Below are 18,533 nucleotides of genomic sequence, written 5' to 3'. Positions count from 1 at the left end.
CTTTTGTAGAGCATGTTTCTAATTTTGAAGAAGTCTAATTTTTCACATTTTTTTTTAATAGACCCTGCTTTTGATTTTGATCTAAAAACTCAAAGGTCACACAGCTTTTCTTCTGTTTTTCTAAAGGTTTTACTTATGTGTAAGATCCATTTTGAATTATTTTATTATTATTATTTTGGTGAGGGGGGTGGCTGGCAGGTAAGGGGATCTGAACCCGTGACCTTGGTGTTAATAAGGCTGCACTCTAACCAACTGAGCTAACCCTGCCAGTTCCATTTTGAGTTAATCTCTACATAAAAGTATAAGGTATGTGTTAAGGATTTTTTTGGTTTTTGGGGTTTTTTGCATATGGATGTCTAGTTGTTACAGCACCTTTTGATGAAAAGGTTGAACGGGTTTTTAATACATGATTTTGGAATGTATATATGCCAGTCACTGTTTTAAGTGTTTTGTTATTTAATTCAGTGTTAACAGCTAGTCCATGTGGCAGCTGCTGCTATCTTCACGTGAGGAGATTGAGAAAAAACAATTTAGGTTACTTGTCTAGAGTTATAGAACTTCCAGGAGCCGGAACTACAATTTGAATTCAATTTTGTCCCTTTGTTAAGCCACATTAAGAGATTTGAACTTTCTCATTAAGGGAAGGATTAAAATATGGGAGTCACATGATCAGAGTACAATTTAGAAATATGACTAATTACACTTTGGAGATTAGCTTGTAGAATGGGAAGACAGGAAGTGGGTTGTAGTGTTCTAGTTAAGAGGTGATGATGGTCTAAACAACCAGTCAGCTGGAAAATGGATAGATTTAAGTGAGTTAGGAGATTGATTTAACAGGACTTGGTAAGCGATTGGGTATCGGTTATAAGAAAGGAACAAATTAAAGTTAGAAGTAGGGAGTAAAGAAGAGTAAAGTTGGAATTTTCTGTAATATATTCCCAGAATGGGAGAAAGGAGATAATTGGAAATTTTAAAGTAGAAAGAGATTTGGTTTGTAAATACAAGTGGGGGGAGGGGTCCTCACCGTATAGATGCTCTCAGAGCATTGAAAGTGGATGAGATTGACCAAGATAAAGGGTAGAGAAGACAGTCCCTTGGACAGAATACTAAGGAACACTAACACTTAAGGGATGAGAAGACAAGTAGGATTCTGCGAATAAGCTTGAGAGGAAGCAACTAGAGACCTTAAAGAAGTAAAAAGAATAACTGTCATAAGAGACAAAGTAGAAACAGAACAGTATTACAGAAGAGAAGAGTGCTTTGACCTAAATGCATTGGAGTTCTGAGAGAGAACTGACTGGAGAAGATAATATTTTCCCAATCAAGTTTGAAAGCTATGCCTGTGTCGTGACTTCAATATTAAATGGTTTTTTTCCAGCAATATTTACTGTAGGAGGCAAAGGGCCACTGACTCAATACATTGTCACATAAGAGATAAAAAGCAATTCAAATTCTTGGTTAGAAATGGAAAGACAAAGAAGTATGCTTTAGGGCCGGCCCGGTGGCGCACTGGAGAGTGCGCCGCTTGAGAGCGTGGTGGCGCTCCCACCGAGGGTTCGGATCCCATGTGGAGACTGGTTCCCGCTCACTGGCTGAGCGTGGTGCGGACGCAACACCGAGGGTTGCGATCCCATTACCGGTCAGTAAAAAAAAGACAAAAAGAAAAAAAAAAAAAAGAAGTATGCTTTAGTTTTAATTTGAGGAGACAGGAAAATAATTATTCTTGAGGGAACTTCATTCTGAATACTGTAACTACTCTCACAGAAGATTATATGTTGCTTTCAGGTAGAACTGGATCATCATTTTTTTGAGTGTATTTTGTTACTTAAATATTTACAGTGAAATCTTTTCATCATTGATATAAGGTCTGCAAAAATGAATTGCTGAGAAATTTTTAAAAATCTTAAACAATTAATACAAAATAATCTTATAATGGGAAATAACACATAAAAAGATAACTATATTTTAGTGCTTGAGCTCGCTGCTTCTGTTCTTTTGCTCAAGAACTGGTAGTGGTTTCTGTTGGCACACAGAATCCTCAAGAGCCCTTGACTGCATGCTTTTCCACAAGTTTTAATGTAGATTGCTATCATGTACTCCATTTGGGAAAACCTGTCTTCGTAGAGAATTTGGTTCTTGCCCATCTCAGATCATGCTAATATTAGTCATGGCAGCAATATAATATAAAAATAGTTGATGCAGTCTGTCTAAAAATTTCTTTTTACTAATTTTTGTCTTTGTTATTCAACAGGTTTGATCTGTGGATGAAATGAATCATGATTTTCAAGCTCTTGCATTAGAATCTCGGGGAATGGGAGAGGTAAGTATTTACAAATACTAAGAATTTATACCTCATTTTAATTATTTGAGCCATTGAGACTTATTTTTTTTAACCATAAATCTTGAAAATAGTGGTTATGACTTCCAAACGGGGGGGGGGGGGGGGGGGGCTGCTCTGTCCTTTTTTTTTTTTTTAAAAATTTTTAGAAAAAAAAATTTTTTTTAAAAAAAATAAAAAAAAAAAAAAGGGGGGGGGGGGGGGCCCCTTCCCTTTTTTTTTTTTTTAAAAATTTTTAGAAAAAAAAATTTTTTTTAAAAAAAATAAAAAAAAAAAAAAGGGGGGGGGGGGGGGGGGGGGCTGCTCTGTCCTTTTTTTTTTTTTTTAATAACTTTTAGCAATAAGTAATTTTTAGTGTGATTGTGTCTGATTTGATTTGATTGACTTGGTTAGATGATGTCTTGTATTTTGGTAATAAACCATAACTAGCTTTGCTCAGAAGAAAATACTTCCTTTATTCTTGTTCTGCTGTTTTACATAGGTATGCTGTGTTTGCTTTAGCCACACTTGATTGTCGACTATTTTCCCTACCCAAATCTCACTTGTTGACCCAAAGCTGTTAGTGTAATAAACTTCTAATTCTCTACAAGACTCCACTGAAAAGATTTATCTGTTTTCCATATGCTATCTGTTGTAGAATTTATTACTTCCTCATCTGACTTCTAGTTCTTTATACATACTTTTATTATATTACTGGTTACAGTTTATTTGTTTGATATTTGTCTTCCCTATAAATTGCTAGCTTTGGATGCCTAGCGTAGTAGGTACTCTATATTTTTGAATGGATTTTATCATTATTGTTAATCTGTGATTTTCTTTGGGGCACCCATTTTAACCTCACTATTACAGATACTTTTTCATCTACCTAATGGATATCTCAAGAACTTTGATGATGAAAACTCTTGTGGTCACATCTTTATTTTGTCATGTTCTGTACTACTAACATAGTATGGACTTTGACAATAGAAAATAACAGTGAACAGACCTAAGACGTATAATTAACTGCTTGCTCCTGGAGATTATTTTACTTTGGTAGATTAGAGATCTTCATGAGACTCACTCCATCCAATGCTGTGCTCTTCAGATGCAGAAAAAGAGTCCAGTCACTCCTTTGGGCCACAAGAGGGCACCCTGCAGCTAGCTAGCCCAGCCCTCCCCTTCTTCAGAACAGCGTTTTCCAAAGAGTTTGTCATTTTCAGAGGACTGATTTAAGGGTGAGTTAAGGTGCTTAAGCTTAAGTATTTCCAAAATAAACTTGTTAGTCCAGTGCATAAGGTAAAATTCTGGGCCCTAAGAAAAATTTGAGAGAGGGAATAATTTTTCAGTTAATAAAACTACAGCTTCAGTGCAGTACAGTGTCTGCTTAGGCATTATTTACACTATGGGAGAATAAAGAGGCAGATGAAAAGGGCTTTTGTTCTTTCCCTGCCACTTGTTTTCTTTGGTCTTTTGAAAGCAGAATAACATCTTAAAAGCAGGTTTGAACAGTGTTTCAGCCTTCTAGTCTTTGACAAACTTGAACTTTGTGATTCTTCTAAAAGCAAGAAGAGTCACAACCCTGTATTAATTCCAGTAAGATTTCCTATACTTTACTTCCTAGATGTATATCGTGTATATATTTATAAGTTGGCTCTTTTTTTCTCCCTTTCTAAGTAACATTTGCTAAATCCAAAGATATCTCTGCAGTTCACAAAAATATCACGATCAGAAATAGTAGTTGAAAGAATTTCGTTATTTGAGGGTGGAAGAAGGCTTTCTGAGGTTTTTGGAAAAGAGAAGCTGGATTGAATACTACATTAAACAATCAGCTTAAATCCAGGCTTTCTTAATGGACATATCAGATACATAGAGTAAAAGTGAGTAGCGTTTACTCTACCTAGTCGATAGCAACAGGTCAGTGTATTTATGACCTTCATCCAGTAAAAATATATTGTTACGTTGTTTTTAATTACAATTTTTTCTTAACAGTTTACCAGCTAATACTGTTACCTCTAAGAGATAGTGAAGAAACCTACTCAGATTTCTGTCTCTGGGTTTTTCTCCCACAAGCCTTTCTATCTTTCCCCATCTCACAGGCATCAGGGAACCTTCTGGGGTTTCCTTCTTTGCCTGTCTCTCTCTTACCAGTCTTCTCCTCCTTTCCTGATAGGTGAGGTTTTTTGTTTTTGTTTCATCTCATAATTCATCCATTGAAATAAATTAACAGCAGCCTTGAGTTTCTGGCTCTTGAGTTTTCTAAAATTGCTTGTTGCCTTTTTTTTTTTTTTAATGGAAAATCATTTTTTAGTGGATTGCCCTAGTCTTGAATTTTTCTTTAAAGTTTTTGCTTATTGTGTCTTAAGTGTTATAAATCTCTAAAGTACAAAACATTGCTTTTACAAGTAGGACTAATTTCTAATGTACTGGTCTTTTCTAGATCATGATGGCTGTACTGAGCCATCATCAGAAGGGCAGTCTCTTCTGGTTGTTCATACAGAAATAGGAACAGATTTGTATTCATCTATTCATAAACTTGCTCTTTCTGTTTTTTCCCTAATACCATATTTTTATCAGAAACCCTACTGATTTGCATTATGTCTTTTGGCTTAAAAAGAGCAAAGCTAATCCACAGGAGATTGAGCTCAGCTTCTTTAGTGTATGTCTTAGAGACACTGCAGAGGCATATACCTATTATTTTCTCCAAGTTGTTGGGGCTCCTGGGTTCCTACTTTTTAAAAAATGAGGAAGAGGACCCTGTCTGAAATTCTTTAGGGAACCCAGAATTTAAATCACTGAGTTAATTATTTTGAGAATATTTTCATAGTTTAGTATGATAAATAATGTTCCTTTCTTTTCTGACACAATTATATTTAAAGATAACATTGAAGAAAGTTTATGTACTAACCCAGGTAGTGTGGTGAAGTGGAAAATATACTGGATGGGAGGGAGTAAGGAGAATTCTGTTTTCTCTCATATCTCTCACTATTGGTAGGACCTTAAGTATGACTGACATCTTTGAAAATAGTAATAAGAATAACCTTTTGTATGAATCACATATCTCAAATGCTCTAACTTTGATCTGATCTGAGCTGTTAGGGATAAGTGGAATGAAAGCCAGCTGTTTCAAATAGTTTTTAAATAGCTCATCATAGTTTGTCTACATAATTCTCTCTTAACAATCCTGTCTTTGTCCATTATAATGGAAAGAATATTGTGGTAATATCTTAAACTTTTAATTTTTCATTATACGTAGTGGTGGTCTAATACTGGAAATTTTTAGAAATATTGATGAATTAGACGATGACTGAAAAGAACTGTCTTCTTTGGTAGTTAAATATAAAGAGAAGGGCCTTAGAGTTGAACACATATGAGTTGAAACCCCATTGCCGCAAGTTTACCAGCTGTGTATGTAACCTTGGACAGTTTAACCTCTAGCTCTGTTTCCTTACGCAAAATGTGACTATTTTAGGCAGTTGATCTTCCTAATTAATGGGGTGTCACGATTCCCTTAGGAATATTCAAACTGACTCAAGAAAAAAGAAGGCAAACAGGTATAGATATAATCTTTGTAATGAATAATATAATCCTTTGAAATAATCGGCCAGTTAAATGTGCGGGCCATTGTGTATTAACTCATGTTTTATAATATTAAAGGATTCATACTTTTGGTAGTGAAGTTACCTAATATTTATGTGTCTATGTGCTAGATATTGTGCTAAGCAGTTTACTTATTTAATTCCAGCCTCATTGTAATTCTTAAGACAGGAGCTTTGTTATTATCTTTCCTTTACATATGAGGAGACTGAAGCTCACAAAGGTCAACTAACTGGCCCAAGGCTACATAATAGTGCTTGAATAGCTGATTGAACTCGTGAGTATCTTGACTATATGCAGTACTACTTCTCATTGGAAGCGACCACATTTTCAAGGGATATTAGGAATGGAGAAGATTGGGGAAGTAATAGGACGTGAAAAAATTTAAAAGTATTATTATCTTTTATTAACAGAAAAGATTGAAGTCTGGAAAAATACTATTCTTGAGTTCTAGGGAATTACCTTATGTTTTTTGTTCTCTATGCAGCTTAGCTTTTAGCATCTATTTCTGTTTTTTATGCACTTCCATTATAAGTAGAGTAACCTTACATCCTGGTTTGCCCATGTCAGTCCAGATATATATCTGTTGTCATGGTGTAATTATTAATAGCATCCTTTTTCTCAAAAGTGTTCCAGTTTGGGTGATAAGTTATATGAACACCTTAATTAAAAACATGATAATGTGGACATTTAGCTTTAAATCCTTTTATGTCTTTGGATTATGTTTGGTTGGTTTGGGGATTTTTTGTAACAGTTTGTATTAGAAAAATCTGAAGTGTAAATGGAGCAAGAATTTTATTTATTTTTGAGGCAGTTTGCCTAGGGTACTGACTGATTTCTTTGGAGAGAGAAAGGGCAAGCTGTAAATACTTCTTGAAGGAAAGAACATTGTATGTCCATTTAATTGTATATGACTTGGAAGGATTGAAGAACAGGTTGACAAATACTGAATTGCTTGACTTTGGTTTAGAGCTTTTGTAAATTAGGGAACTAATATGAAGTGGTACTGGATAATATATTTTATAGATCTTCAATGTTTCTTAGCCTTGTTTTCTGTAATGTGCTTCCCTATTTCTACTACAGTAAGTCTCCGGGTCCTTCATTGATATATTATGTAACTACTTCATTGTGTATGTGGTTAATGTTTACATGTCCTTTGGGTCTTTCTGGTGAATGGTTATGAGTTGGATATTATAGATTTCCTCTAGGGCAATGATTGTGTTCCCCTCAGCTCCTGGCATGTTGCCAAATGTTGACAGGTATTTAACCCCCCCCCCCCCCTTTTTTTTTTAGCCTATTCTGAATTGTTGCCTTCCTCTATATTTATTCCAATTTTAACCTAATCTTGGTCACAAGCTAGTTGTTTCTGTAAAAGTATTTGAATCAGTGTCTTAAACTCACAGAAAGCAGTTTTTAGAATGTTGGTGAAGGCCTTTGGTAAAAGTATTAATTTTAACTCCTAAATTTTTTTCCTGTGCATGGTAACTCATAAATGTTTGCAAAATGAAGAGAGATTCATTATACAGTGCTTGGCAAAAGTAGGCCCACTCATTAAGTTCTTGACATAGATCCCCCACCCCCAGCCATTATGCAATTTGCACGTTAAAGCAGTGGTCTGTGAAGGCACTCATAGAATCCCAGAAGTCTGCAGTAGTCTCCTCCAAGGAGTTCTATTATTTGTTACCTCAGAAGAATTAGTCTGTTTCTTCCACTTCTATGTCTGCAATAAATGCTTCTGTGAGTTATAACTTTATTTTATATTTTTTGTTACTCTTATTTTGATACTGTTAACATTTTTCTTGGGTAAGTGCGGGCTAAAAGCATTTCTTTATTATTTCAGGAGTTATTTTCATGGGCCTGCAATGACCTAGTTAGACAGTATTTTTAAGGGATTAACTTGGGTTTTACTATGAATAAATATTTAATTATTTAAATATACAAGTACAATAGTTTGTTTTTTTCGGCGGCTGGCTGGAAGGGAGATTCGGGTCCTTGACCTTGGTGTCATAACACAGTGCTCTAACCAACTGAGCTAACTGGCCAGCCCCATAATACTTTAATATTAGTATTATCAGCTTTATATTTTGTTTGAATATTTATATGAGTCTTTTATAGTGAGATTTGAAAAATTGAAAGAACAGAGATTGTAGTTTACTTCCTGGGATCTAATGGATTATTGTTTAAAATGTCTATGCCTTATAAATACAAATCATTTATAGCCCAGAAGATCTTAACATGCAAAAATTTTGCTTTTTCTTTTAAAAATTGGAGATAGTTTCCTTTAAAATGATAAATATTTGGTTTAGCAAAAGATCTGCAAATTAGTAACATGGTCAAATTGAAATTTTCCCTCTCCCTTCAAAGATGTTTCCCCTGCCCTCTTCTGTTTTGGTCAATAGCACTATCATTTACCTTGTTACCCAAGTTTTTAAAATTATATCCTTTTTATACACCTTTCCCACCATTTGTATTTAGGTCCTGTTGTCTCTCAAATCCATTCTGTTTTCTCAGTTCTTTCTGCCAGTATCCTCTTGCAGTTCTTGCAGGGTTAGCCCTGTTGTAATTCTCCTAAACTGGTCTCCTTGCCTCTAGGCTTTCCCTCTTCTGTCCATTATTCTTATAACTTATAGCTTGAGTTGTTTTCTAAAACGTGTCACTCTTGCTAACCTCTCTTGATTCCCTGTTGCTTCAGCATCCACTTTCCTTAGCATGTCTTTAAGAGTCCTCATAATCTGACCTGGTTAGCTTTACCATCATCAGTTTTTGGCCTTCCCTCATCTGTTCCTCCATCTCACATCCTCTTCTACACACTGCCTTTTTTCAAGTTTTGCATTTGTTATTGCTTTACTGCACCTTGCATGTTCACTTTCAACTTCCAGCACCACACACATGCAGTCTTATCTCTCTGACCCAATTCAGGTGTTATTAAGTTACATTCTATTATAGTTTATATGTTTTTGAGCTCTCTGAAGATGAGTTCACTATGCCCTTAAAGAGGCAAACACAGGTAATTTAGTGTGCTAAGTGTAGTAATAGAAGTATACACAGATTTGATTATGAGCACTGAAAGACTGGACACTTAATTATGGGCTGAGAATGATAGGTGTCTTATGAATGCTTATTTAAAATGCCAAATACATATTTTGGAAAACCAGTCTATTCAAACAAACATATCCCAAGACTGCCTCCTCTAAGTGCCAGGGAAGGTAGAAAGGAGATACCTGGATAAATATCAAAGATTGATGAGGAATTGCCCAAATGTACATTTTGAGTAATCTGTGAATGATTGTATCAACACAATTTTTGTGTTCTGTATGTCACAATTTAGGATAGAGCATAGAGCCTTGAGATTATTATCTCATAAGTATTTGTGGGTCTTTTCTATGCATGTTTTCCATCGTCCATAGATTCTTGATTTGCACTGACAGATTGATAGTATTCAGGAGCTAATAAGAGTTGGGAAGTTTACGTCCATCAAATAACTGAAGTAAAAATGAAAAAATGTTTTCTATCCTGGAAGCTGTAGCATAAGAGATGGTCTAAGGGCAGTATTTGGAAGTGAAGGAAAAATTTTAAGCATTCCTATGAACATTTGTATCATATTACCTATTCTTAAGTAAGAAACTTAATAAGACTTTTGAAGAAATTTGTAAAGAAAATCACGTAATAATAAAAATGTTTGAAAAAATGTAGAAAAGTCAGAAGTGGACTTTGTTTAATGTTTAGATCTAGACTTATTAGTGCCATTACATAATCATAAGCGGGAAGTTATTTTACTATTAACAAGACAACTTAGAAAATAGATCACTCTGAATTTTCAATTAGCATTGAAAACTAACATTTCTGTGATGTGTTTGCTACCCTCTGTATATTAATTTGTTATAATTTGAATAAAACTTAAATGTGATTTTTTTCCCCCCCAAATAGCTTTTGCCTACCAAAAAGTTCTGGGAACCTGATGATTCAACAAAAGATGGACAAAAAGGCATATTTCTTGGGGATGATGAGTGGAGAGAGACTGCATGGGGAACTTCTCGTAAGTTATTGGTGTATGTGTGAGAATTACAAATATACTCAATATAATACTTTTTTTTAAACAAACCCTGCCTACCCTCATACATTATTGGGAAAAAATTTGTGATGTCTTTGAGGAATTCATAAATCATTATAATGCACATTTCCTTACAGCAATTAACCTTTATTTGACAGCACACTTACTTGATTGTCACACTTAACTGATTAGTGTTTGTCACTGTAAGATTTTAAGAAGTTTTTTGTTTTTCTTTTTTGAAATTAACTTCGATTATAAAATTCTGAATTTCCATTAAAATAGAGGACGTATTAATTTAACCATGGGAATTTTCAATTCCATTTGATGACAAAGACTGATCTATTTAATTGCAGCTCAGTCTAGCTGGCATTATTGTCTAATGATGTTTATTAACTATACCCAGAAAGGAAGTAAACTGCCTTGTTAATGTAGCACTCCAAGAAGAGAAGTAGATTTTTGAATGTTTTTGATTTCCATAAATGCAGGGGAGAAACTTAGGTCTAAGAAACTCTTAAGGGAAAATGAATGGTATATAAGGAATATAACTTGCAGGAATGACAGTATTTATTGGTAAATTAAAGAGCATGGTTATATTCTTAAAATAATGCATCATTTTATTGATTATATTTTTAAATGCTTCTGATTAATAAAATCTGAGAGGTGTACAGATAGGACTATCAACATGTATTTTACATATAAGTTTTCTTCTTTTATTACTGAGTTTTTTTGTTTGTTTGTTTGTTTGTTTTTTTGTCTTTTGTCTTTTTCCGTGTCCGGCAACGGATCGCAACCCTCAGTGTTGCCCCCGTACCGGACCGGGGACCGGCAACGGGATTGCAACCCTCGGTGTTGCTCCTGCGCCTCGCTCAGCCAGTGAGCGGGAACCGGTCTGTATGTGGGATCCGAACCCTCGGGCAGGAGCGCCGCCGCGCTTCCCAAGCAGCGCACTATCCAGTGCGCCACCGGGCCGGCCCCTTTTATTACTGAGTTTAATGCAGCTTGCTTAAGTGATGAAAATGAACAAAGTTAATATAAATTTCCAGATGATAATTACCAAATTAACCTTATATTTTGAGTGTAAATTACCAGGTGTTTCTTTATTTTCCAAATCATTAATATATATTAAAAGATTTTAAACTTCTTTATAGTTTTATACTAAAATAATTTCTAAAAAGCTAAAACCCAAAAAGTTATGAAGTTCTAGAAAGTTTTTAATGATTTTTACAGTCAAAATACGTTGAAAACTTCGTTAACAACTAATTTAAACAAAAATTTCGTTAAAATATTGGAAAATTTCTGTGTGTTTAACCAATACGTAGTATGCCAGGTTTGGAGACTGCAAAGATAAATGAGATATGATCCTCGTTTTCAAGGGATCTTTTTTTCCAGATTAGAATTAACCTAAATCAGATTAGACTAGTAAGTTAAAATATCTGGTAATTTGTACTAAGATACATTTTCCCCACAAAGACACATTCTTTTCTAAAAGTACATATGCTTGATTTGATAACTTAGTTGGACATATGAACATTGAATGGGTAATAATATTTTTTTAGTGTTCAAAAGCAAAATGTCTTGAGCACAACATGGTACTGAGACATCATTTTCAAGATGGATGGTAGGGAAAATGTCAGATTTATAATTTTAGCCAGTTCTTTGTTCCACTCCCTCTCCCAGCTTAACTTTTAGTTGTATAGATAAAATTTTGAAGATGGGTGTGTCTTTAACCAGAAAACATGAGAAGATTAGAAATAAGTGGAATTTTATCTGTTTACCTAACAAACATTTATTGAAAGGTAAGAATGAATAAGTATGAACGACACATAAATATGAACAACACATTCTTTGTTCTAAAGGAATTGTCATTCCAACCAAGATTCTCTTTCCATGATTGCAAGACACTTAATTATGTACCATACTCCTCTTCAGTTGAACGGAACTACTTGTGATCGTCAGTTTTATTATGTTCTCTTGACACTCCCAGGGTTTTGAACATGCTGAACATGTTGGGTTTTTGTAACTGAAATGCCTTCCCTGCCTTGTTTTCTCACTTTAACACTTTATCCTTCATATTCAGTCCTATGGGCTTCATTCCAAGACTGTGAAGGCTTGATGCCCTGTCTTTCTGTTCCTGGATTTTTGATTTTTGTTGAAGCACTTTTATTCTGTTATGCTTGCCTTTTTTTTTTTGAGAGCAGAGATTGTCTTGTTTGTTCTTAGATTCCCTATACACAGCACAATGCCTAGCATAAAAGAGATGGTAAATCAATATTTGAACTGTGTAAATGAATGGATAAATAATTGAATGAAAGGATATAATGGCTGATCTCTTATGGATACAGGTATTGAAATGGAAATGTTTTAATATCCTTTAACAGAAGTAGCAATTGTTTCAAAACTATATAGTTAACAAAATGATGACTGAGTACCCCTGTCATAGTTCAGCCCAGCTAGTTTAAAGGGCTAGACCTAATATTGAGTTATTGGACCTTTTTACAAACAAGCCAGATGTAGCTGGTAGCTTATTGGTTCCTTATAACTTTCAGCAAAGGCTATGTGAATGTTGCTTCAAATGTATTATTTTATTTATATTCCATTAGCTCTCAGATCTTTTTTTTTTTTTGTCTTTTGTCTTTTGTCTTTTTTCCATGTCCGGCAACGGATCACAACCCTCAGTGTTGCCCCCGTACCGGACCGGGGACCGGCAACGGGATTGCAACCCTCGGTGTTGCTCCCGCGCCTCCCTCAGCCAGTGAGCGGGAACCGGTCTGTATGTGGGATCCAAACCCTCGAGCGGGAGCGCCGCCGCGCTTCCCAAGCGGCGCACTATCCAGTGCGCCACCGGGCCGGCCCCTCAGATCTTAAATATTGCCTTTTCTTTTCATCAAAAAATACATAGAAAAGGTATTCATGTCAGATGATTAATATTGTTTTAAAATAAATGGAAAACTTTTAAGATACAAGGAATATTTTTTTAAAAGTCTTTAGGTGATAGCCTTTTCACCAAGAATTGAAAATTCCATGGCATTACTGGTTTTTTCAAACTCATTCATTTGTGTTTATAGTGTTACAGCCATTCTGTGAGCTTCAGAAGTGCTTCTGCCATTTCGAAAGGAGTTACTTTTATTCTTCTAGGTTTTATCCCCAAAGGCTTTTGTTGTGAATTATGTTACAAATCACCCAAAGAATGATAACTTTAATATGATGATAAAAAGCAACTGAGTTTCAGGTTAATTTTTCTACCCCCAGTGACATTTTTGGTTTTACTGTTCTTTGGGTGGTGGGAGAGGATGGGGGCCGCTGGGCGGTACAAGGATTGACCTGGACAGTGTTATCAGCAACATGCTCTAGGTTTTACTGTTCTTTACATAGGCTTTTTTTGTTGTTGTTACCTGTTTATTACCAAATGGCTCTCTCCATCTGTATTTTCAAGAGATATGGCCCAGCCAGTGAGTCTCAACAAAATGAAAAGCTTTTTTTAAAGATTATAATAATAACATTCAAAAATGAAACAAATGTGCTGATTTTTCTTAGCATATTAATTTGTGTAACTATATTTTGTTTAACTTGAAAGTACAAATATATAATTGTGTTCTTTCTTTCAAACAGACCATTCAATGTCCCAGCCTATTATGGTACAGAGAAGATCTGGACAGGGTTTTCATGGAAACAGTGAAGTAAATGCAATACTGTCTCCGCGATCAGAAAGTGGAGGCCTTGGTGTGAGCATGGTAGAATATGTATTAAGTTCTTCTCCTGCTGATAAATTGGATTCTCGATTTAGAAAGGGAACGTTTGTAAGTATTCTGAATATAGAAATATTAAATATTTGCTTGATGGTTATTTGGTTATTATTTTTATTTTTAGGTTAGCTTATTTTTCCCACACTTCCTAAAGCTAAAGGAAATTTTGTAGCTAATTGTGCTCTTGTTTTCTTCCCTTGGCCAACTACATGAAGTGATAGAACCATTGGAACTATTTGTGATCTTAACCGTGTTATAAAAATCAAACCATATTAATTTTAAAACACGATTTGCAAAATTAAAATTGCTTATTCCTGGTGGCACTTGATCTGAAAGTAATAAAACAAAATTGTCTATGCATTAAACACAATTTTAAATCTAGTTTGTGGTGTTACAGCTTTTCCAGCACCGCTATAGTTAAGGTTGCCTTAGCCCTTCTGTTATAAATCACTAGTTTGTACTCAGTTTTTTGGCCTTTGATAAATTAATTGACTACGAAATTAATATTCAATGCTTTTATTGTTTACATGCACTGTAGTGTAGTTTTAGGTCACCTTATGGTGCCTTTTTTTGTGTCTATTAAATATTGAGAATCAAACAGATTCTTTTTCCTCAGGGCACTAGAGATGCTGAAACAGATGGACCTGAGAAAGGAGATCAAAAAGGCAAGGCTTCTCCATTTGAGGAGGACCAAAACAGAGATCTTAAACAAGGAGATGATGATGATTCTAAAATAAATGGCAGAGGTTTGCCAAATGGAATGGATGCGGATTGCAAAGATTTTAAGTAAGATTTTAATTTTCTCAAGAAGAAAAGCATATCTCTTTAGGGATTATTACTGTTAGTTGGTGTGACATTTTTCCAATTTAGGTTTATTTTATTTGCTTTGTACCTTTTGTTACTCTGGATGAATATTTTATTTTCTTAAGGAAAATTAGTTAATCATTATGAACGATTTAAAAAATAATCTTCAAAACAGTTTCACAGTTTGTAAAACTGTATTCTGTTGAAGGAATAATTTTAGAAGCTGCAGTAATTTTTCTACTAATATGGTAGTCTAAGTTTGCATTTTAACTCTTTACTAAAATTTAGTGAATTCTAAATTTAATCTGTGATTTTTTTTTTTCCCTCTTGGGGTTGCTTTTGAGCACCTCTTCCTTCTATCACTGTATTTATTCTCTATCCCCCATTTAACTTTTAATCTTAGAAATGAGGAGACAAAATTAGCTTAGGAACAGTGACTTTTCTTACAGTACATGAGTTTGTGCTAGTACTTAATATTGCTCCTCAAATAAGAAGTAGGGAACATGCCAGAGACTTCAAAAAGTAGCTTTAAGCTCAGAATTCTTTAAGTTGTAGCTCCTTAGTTTTCTCTTTATGGCAATTAAGTATTTTCTGTTAGCCTTTGGTCTTAGATTAGGCAGTGAGCATTTATCTGCATATTAGGGAGTTTTTTCTTCATAATTGATTTTCTGTACTTTATACTGCAGTGGTCAGTGCTTTGGAGCTTGTACCTGAAAATGAGCTGTTTCTTTGAGATCTTGTAAACTATGGAATCTTAGATAACAGAGTATAGGTACATGTTGGGTGATACACTTTTACATTTATTGCCTTTAATTACCAAAAGCAGGGTAACAGTGCTTTTTAAAAATAGTGTCATTTCCCTCTGTTCTGAGTGCAAAAAAGCATCCAAAACCAGTAAACCTCTTTTGACAAGAAATAAATTTAATGCTATTCAGTTTGTTTTAGAACCTTATCTTAATTTTGCTCTTATGCTGTTACCTAATCTAAGTTTTAGGCAAGGGCATGCTTTTAAAACTCACTTGATCATAAACCCTTCAGATTATACATTTATAATTGAAGTGTTAATACACCATTAACTATAGCAAGAAAATAGCACCACTGATAGCACAATGTGTCTACTTTTTTTTTCTAGTTTCTTCTACTTTTTGTTACATTATTTTGTGTGTGTGAAAGGTTATACTTCTTCCCTTAAAATATTAATATGAACCTTACATTTATTAGCATTCTAAATTATTCCATTAAGTTTTATATGTGTTTTAAATTATTGCTTTAGATATGGCATTAGTTAATATTTGTGTAAAAATGTTTTAAAAGAATAGCTGTGGCCATATGGTCACAATATCAGCACATCATTAATATGTATATTAACTGATACATCATCAATATATACATTACTGGAGTAGAGCCGAAATGAATGGACTATAGGAGGCTTTTTTTTTAATTGGCTGATTTTAAAGAAAATCCTTTAAGTTTTATTTTTTCTTCTCATGTGTTTCAAATGAAAAATGGACCCTTGGAATGTTCACATGCAAAATTAGGTATGGCTAAAGGGAAAAGAGTTTGAAATCTTCTAATGTTGCAAGGACAGTGGTTGATTTTCAAATAAAATGTAGGTTCACCTAAAAATCTGGAGAACAATTCTTATAGTTAAGGGATTGCTTTGTAGACTAGTCTGTACATGTTAGCAAATTTATCCCAGTGTGAAGCACCTGAAGTTTGGGGCAGAGTTAGATGTAGCAACTGTTATTAAAAAAGCTATTGCCATTTACTTAAAGTACTTATATTGAGTATATTATGGATGCATGGTTCCTCAGAATAATAAGCTTTTTTCTTGTAAAGAGGATCCTATGTAAAATACTTGTGTAGAAGAAAAGATAGACTGTAAATGAGTATCAGTTATGTGGAATAAGGTAAAAATAAGGTTTAGACCATGAAGGATGTTAATAAAAAGAGAGAAGCCAATCGTTAAAATTTAGTCCAATCTTAATGAATTTCTTAGGAAAATTAAGGTAGTAGAGAAAATTTTTTTGTTGTTTGTTTTTTAATGTCGAGTATGTTTTATGCTGTGTGTACAGTGGTTAATTTTTGATAAGCATGTTTACACATTTTCATTTCTTTCTGATGTTTTAAACTGAAACAATTTGTTATGATAAAGATGGCCTTTGAAGAGGTGTCATAGAGGGCTTTCATGAATACTTTCTTTTGTTCTTGTTAGAACCACGGGTTCATCTGTTCAGTCTCTTTAATAAGGGAACTGGGACCTGAAAAATGAAATGATTTGCTCAAAATCATATTTGAAAGTCACAGTCAGGAGCCAGCCTTTTGTCTTAGTTCAATGCCTTTTTCTGTTGTATCTCACATTTTACCCCCTTAAGCCATGAAAACTGTAATGATCTCTTATGGCCAATTCTTTCCCTGATTATCATTGAGAAAGATGGTATGGCAAAATCATGTGCTGGTTGTCAGGATAGTGTTATATAATAGTTGTGTTTTGGTTTTGAGCCTTTCCATATTTGCTACCAAATAAGCCTACCTTTCATGCTTACTGTTCATTTTGTCTGATTTGCAACAAAGGTTTCAGGTAGTATAAGCTTAAGTTATATTGGCCAATTTTTCTTATATGTAGAGTTGAGTTATATCTTTGTGCTATTTAAATGGAGGAGGGTGATCAATAATACTTGAAAAACTGAAACCATGCCAACTCTTAAGAGAAAGTTACATTAAGTAGAAAAATGTGATAATTTTAGGATCATTTGCTTTTCATGATTTTTCTGCTTTCCCATTTCACCTTTTGACTTGTTACTTTTACTCATAACACTTTTTTTTTTTTTTTTTTAAATGTAGTCGTACTCCTGGAAGTCGTCAAGCCTCTCCAACTGAAGTAGTTGAGCGTCTAGGCCCCAGTACTAATCCCCCGGAAGGATTGGGGCCTCTTTCTAATCCTACAGCTAATAAACCACTTGTTGAAGAATTTCCAAATCCTGAAACTCAGAATCTGGATGCCATGGAACAAGTTGGTCTGGATTCCTTACAGTTTGACTATCCTGGTAATCAGGTACCAATGGACTCTTCAGGAGCTACTGTAGGCCTTTTTGACTACAGTTCCCAGCAGCAGGTAAAGTATGCTACTTTATTTAAGAAGCTCCTCTGTATACTGGTGTAGTCTGAAGTGATATGAGGGATTAATGTGAGTGATTAGAGTTCTTGAACACTTAATGTTATATTGATTAAAATGTCCTCATAGAGAAAGTACTTAAAGTAAGTGCTTAAAATATTTTATTCACAGCTTTTTAATTAGAAATGAAATATTTCAACACTAATCTTTATTAAATATTTTCCCTAACAGCTCTTTCAGAGGACTAATGCACTAACAGTTCAGCAGTTAACTGCAGCTCAGCAGCAGCAATATGCATTAGCAGCAGCTCAGCAGCCACATATAGGTGAGTGTATAGATCATCATTTTGACCAGAATGTTAGAAAAATCTTGTTAAAGTGTTTCTAATGTTTCATTTTTTATTTATTGATTGGTGATATTTTCTTACTTTTTGAAACATCTCATTGAGATATATATATATACACATACATATATATATACACACACATATATATATATAATCTCATTGAGATTATATGGTAAGGGTATTGATTAGGGAAGAATTATTTGTGGTTATTATTTGTATCATTGGTTAAATAAAAATCTGTAACTTGATAAAAGTTGTCAGTGCATAAGTTATTTTCCCAATGTAAAGTCGAGAGTAAGACACCTGGAAATTCAGTTGCAGTTATTTGTGTCCATTATCAAGTTAGAATATTCATTTAAAAAATTGTTTGGAGATAGGAATCTTAAAAATATTTTCTTATTTTCTTCCCTCATTAAGTTATTTGGTGTTTGACCTTTTGGTCTTTGCTGTATTGTGAATTGTTACAATTACATATTTGTTATTGCTAGAGTTCAAGCATGGTACATTTTGTTGTCTCTACTGGGGTTTTTGCTTTGTGTTCCCCCCCCCCCCCCCCCCCCCCT

General features: G+C 34.3%; 1 protein-coding gene across 6 annotated transcripts in view; it reads left to right on the top strand.

Annotated features, from left to right (window-relative positions):
- Positions 1 to 2,243: 2,243 nt before the first annotated feature.
- The window catches only part of PUM2 (pumilio RNA-binding family member 2), a 67,208-nt gene continuing 50,918 nt past the window's right edge, over positions 2,244 to 18,533 (top strand). For 2 of the 6 annotated variants that reach the window (XM_008573300.1, XM_008573273.1), the window contains exons 1-6: positions 2,244 to 2,320; positions 9,839 to 9,947; positions 13,572 to 13,759; positions 14,322 to 14,491; positions 17,354 to 17,624; positions 17,856 to 17,949. In XM_008573300.1, the coding sequence (XP_008571522.1) occupies positions 2,270 to 2,320; positions 9,839 to 9,947; positions 13,572 to 13,759; positions 14,322 to 14,491; positions 17,354 to 17,624; positions 17,856 to 17,949 (883 nt within the window). In that variant the 5' untranslated portion in view covers positions 2,244 to 2,269. Of the gene's footprint in view, positions 2,321 to 3,422; positions 3,553 to 9,838; positions 9,948 to 13,571; positions 13,760 to 14,321; positions 14,492 to 17,353; positions 17,625 to 17,855; positions 17,950 to 18,533 lie in introns of all 6 variants that reach the window. The other 4 variants (XM_008573291.1, XM_008573267.1, XM_008573307.1 and 1 more) reach the window with 3 other exon arrangements.

Source organism: Galeopterus variegatus, unplaced genomic scaffold, assembly GCF_000696425.1.
Source record: "Galeopterus variegatus unplaced genomic scaffold, G_variegatus-3.0.2 Scaffold52, whole genome shotgun sequence".
NCBI lineage: Eukaryota > Metazoa > Chordata > Mammalia > Dermoptera > Cynocephalidae > Galeopterus > Galeopterus variegatus.
Note: the sequence above shows the minus strand (reverse complement) of the source record. Positions and strands in the feature narration are given on the sequence as shown.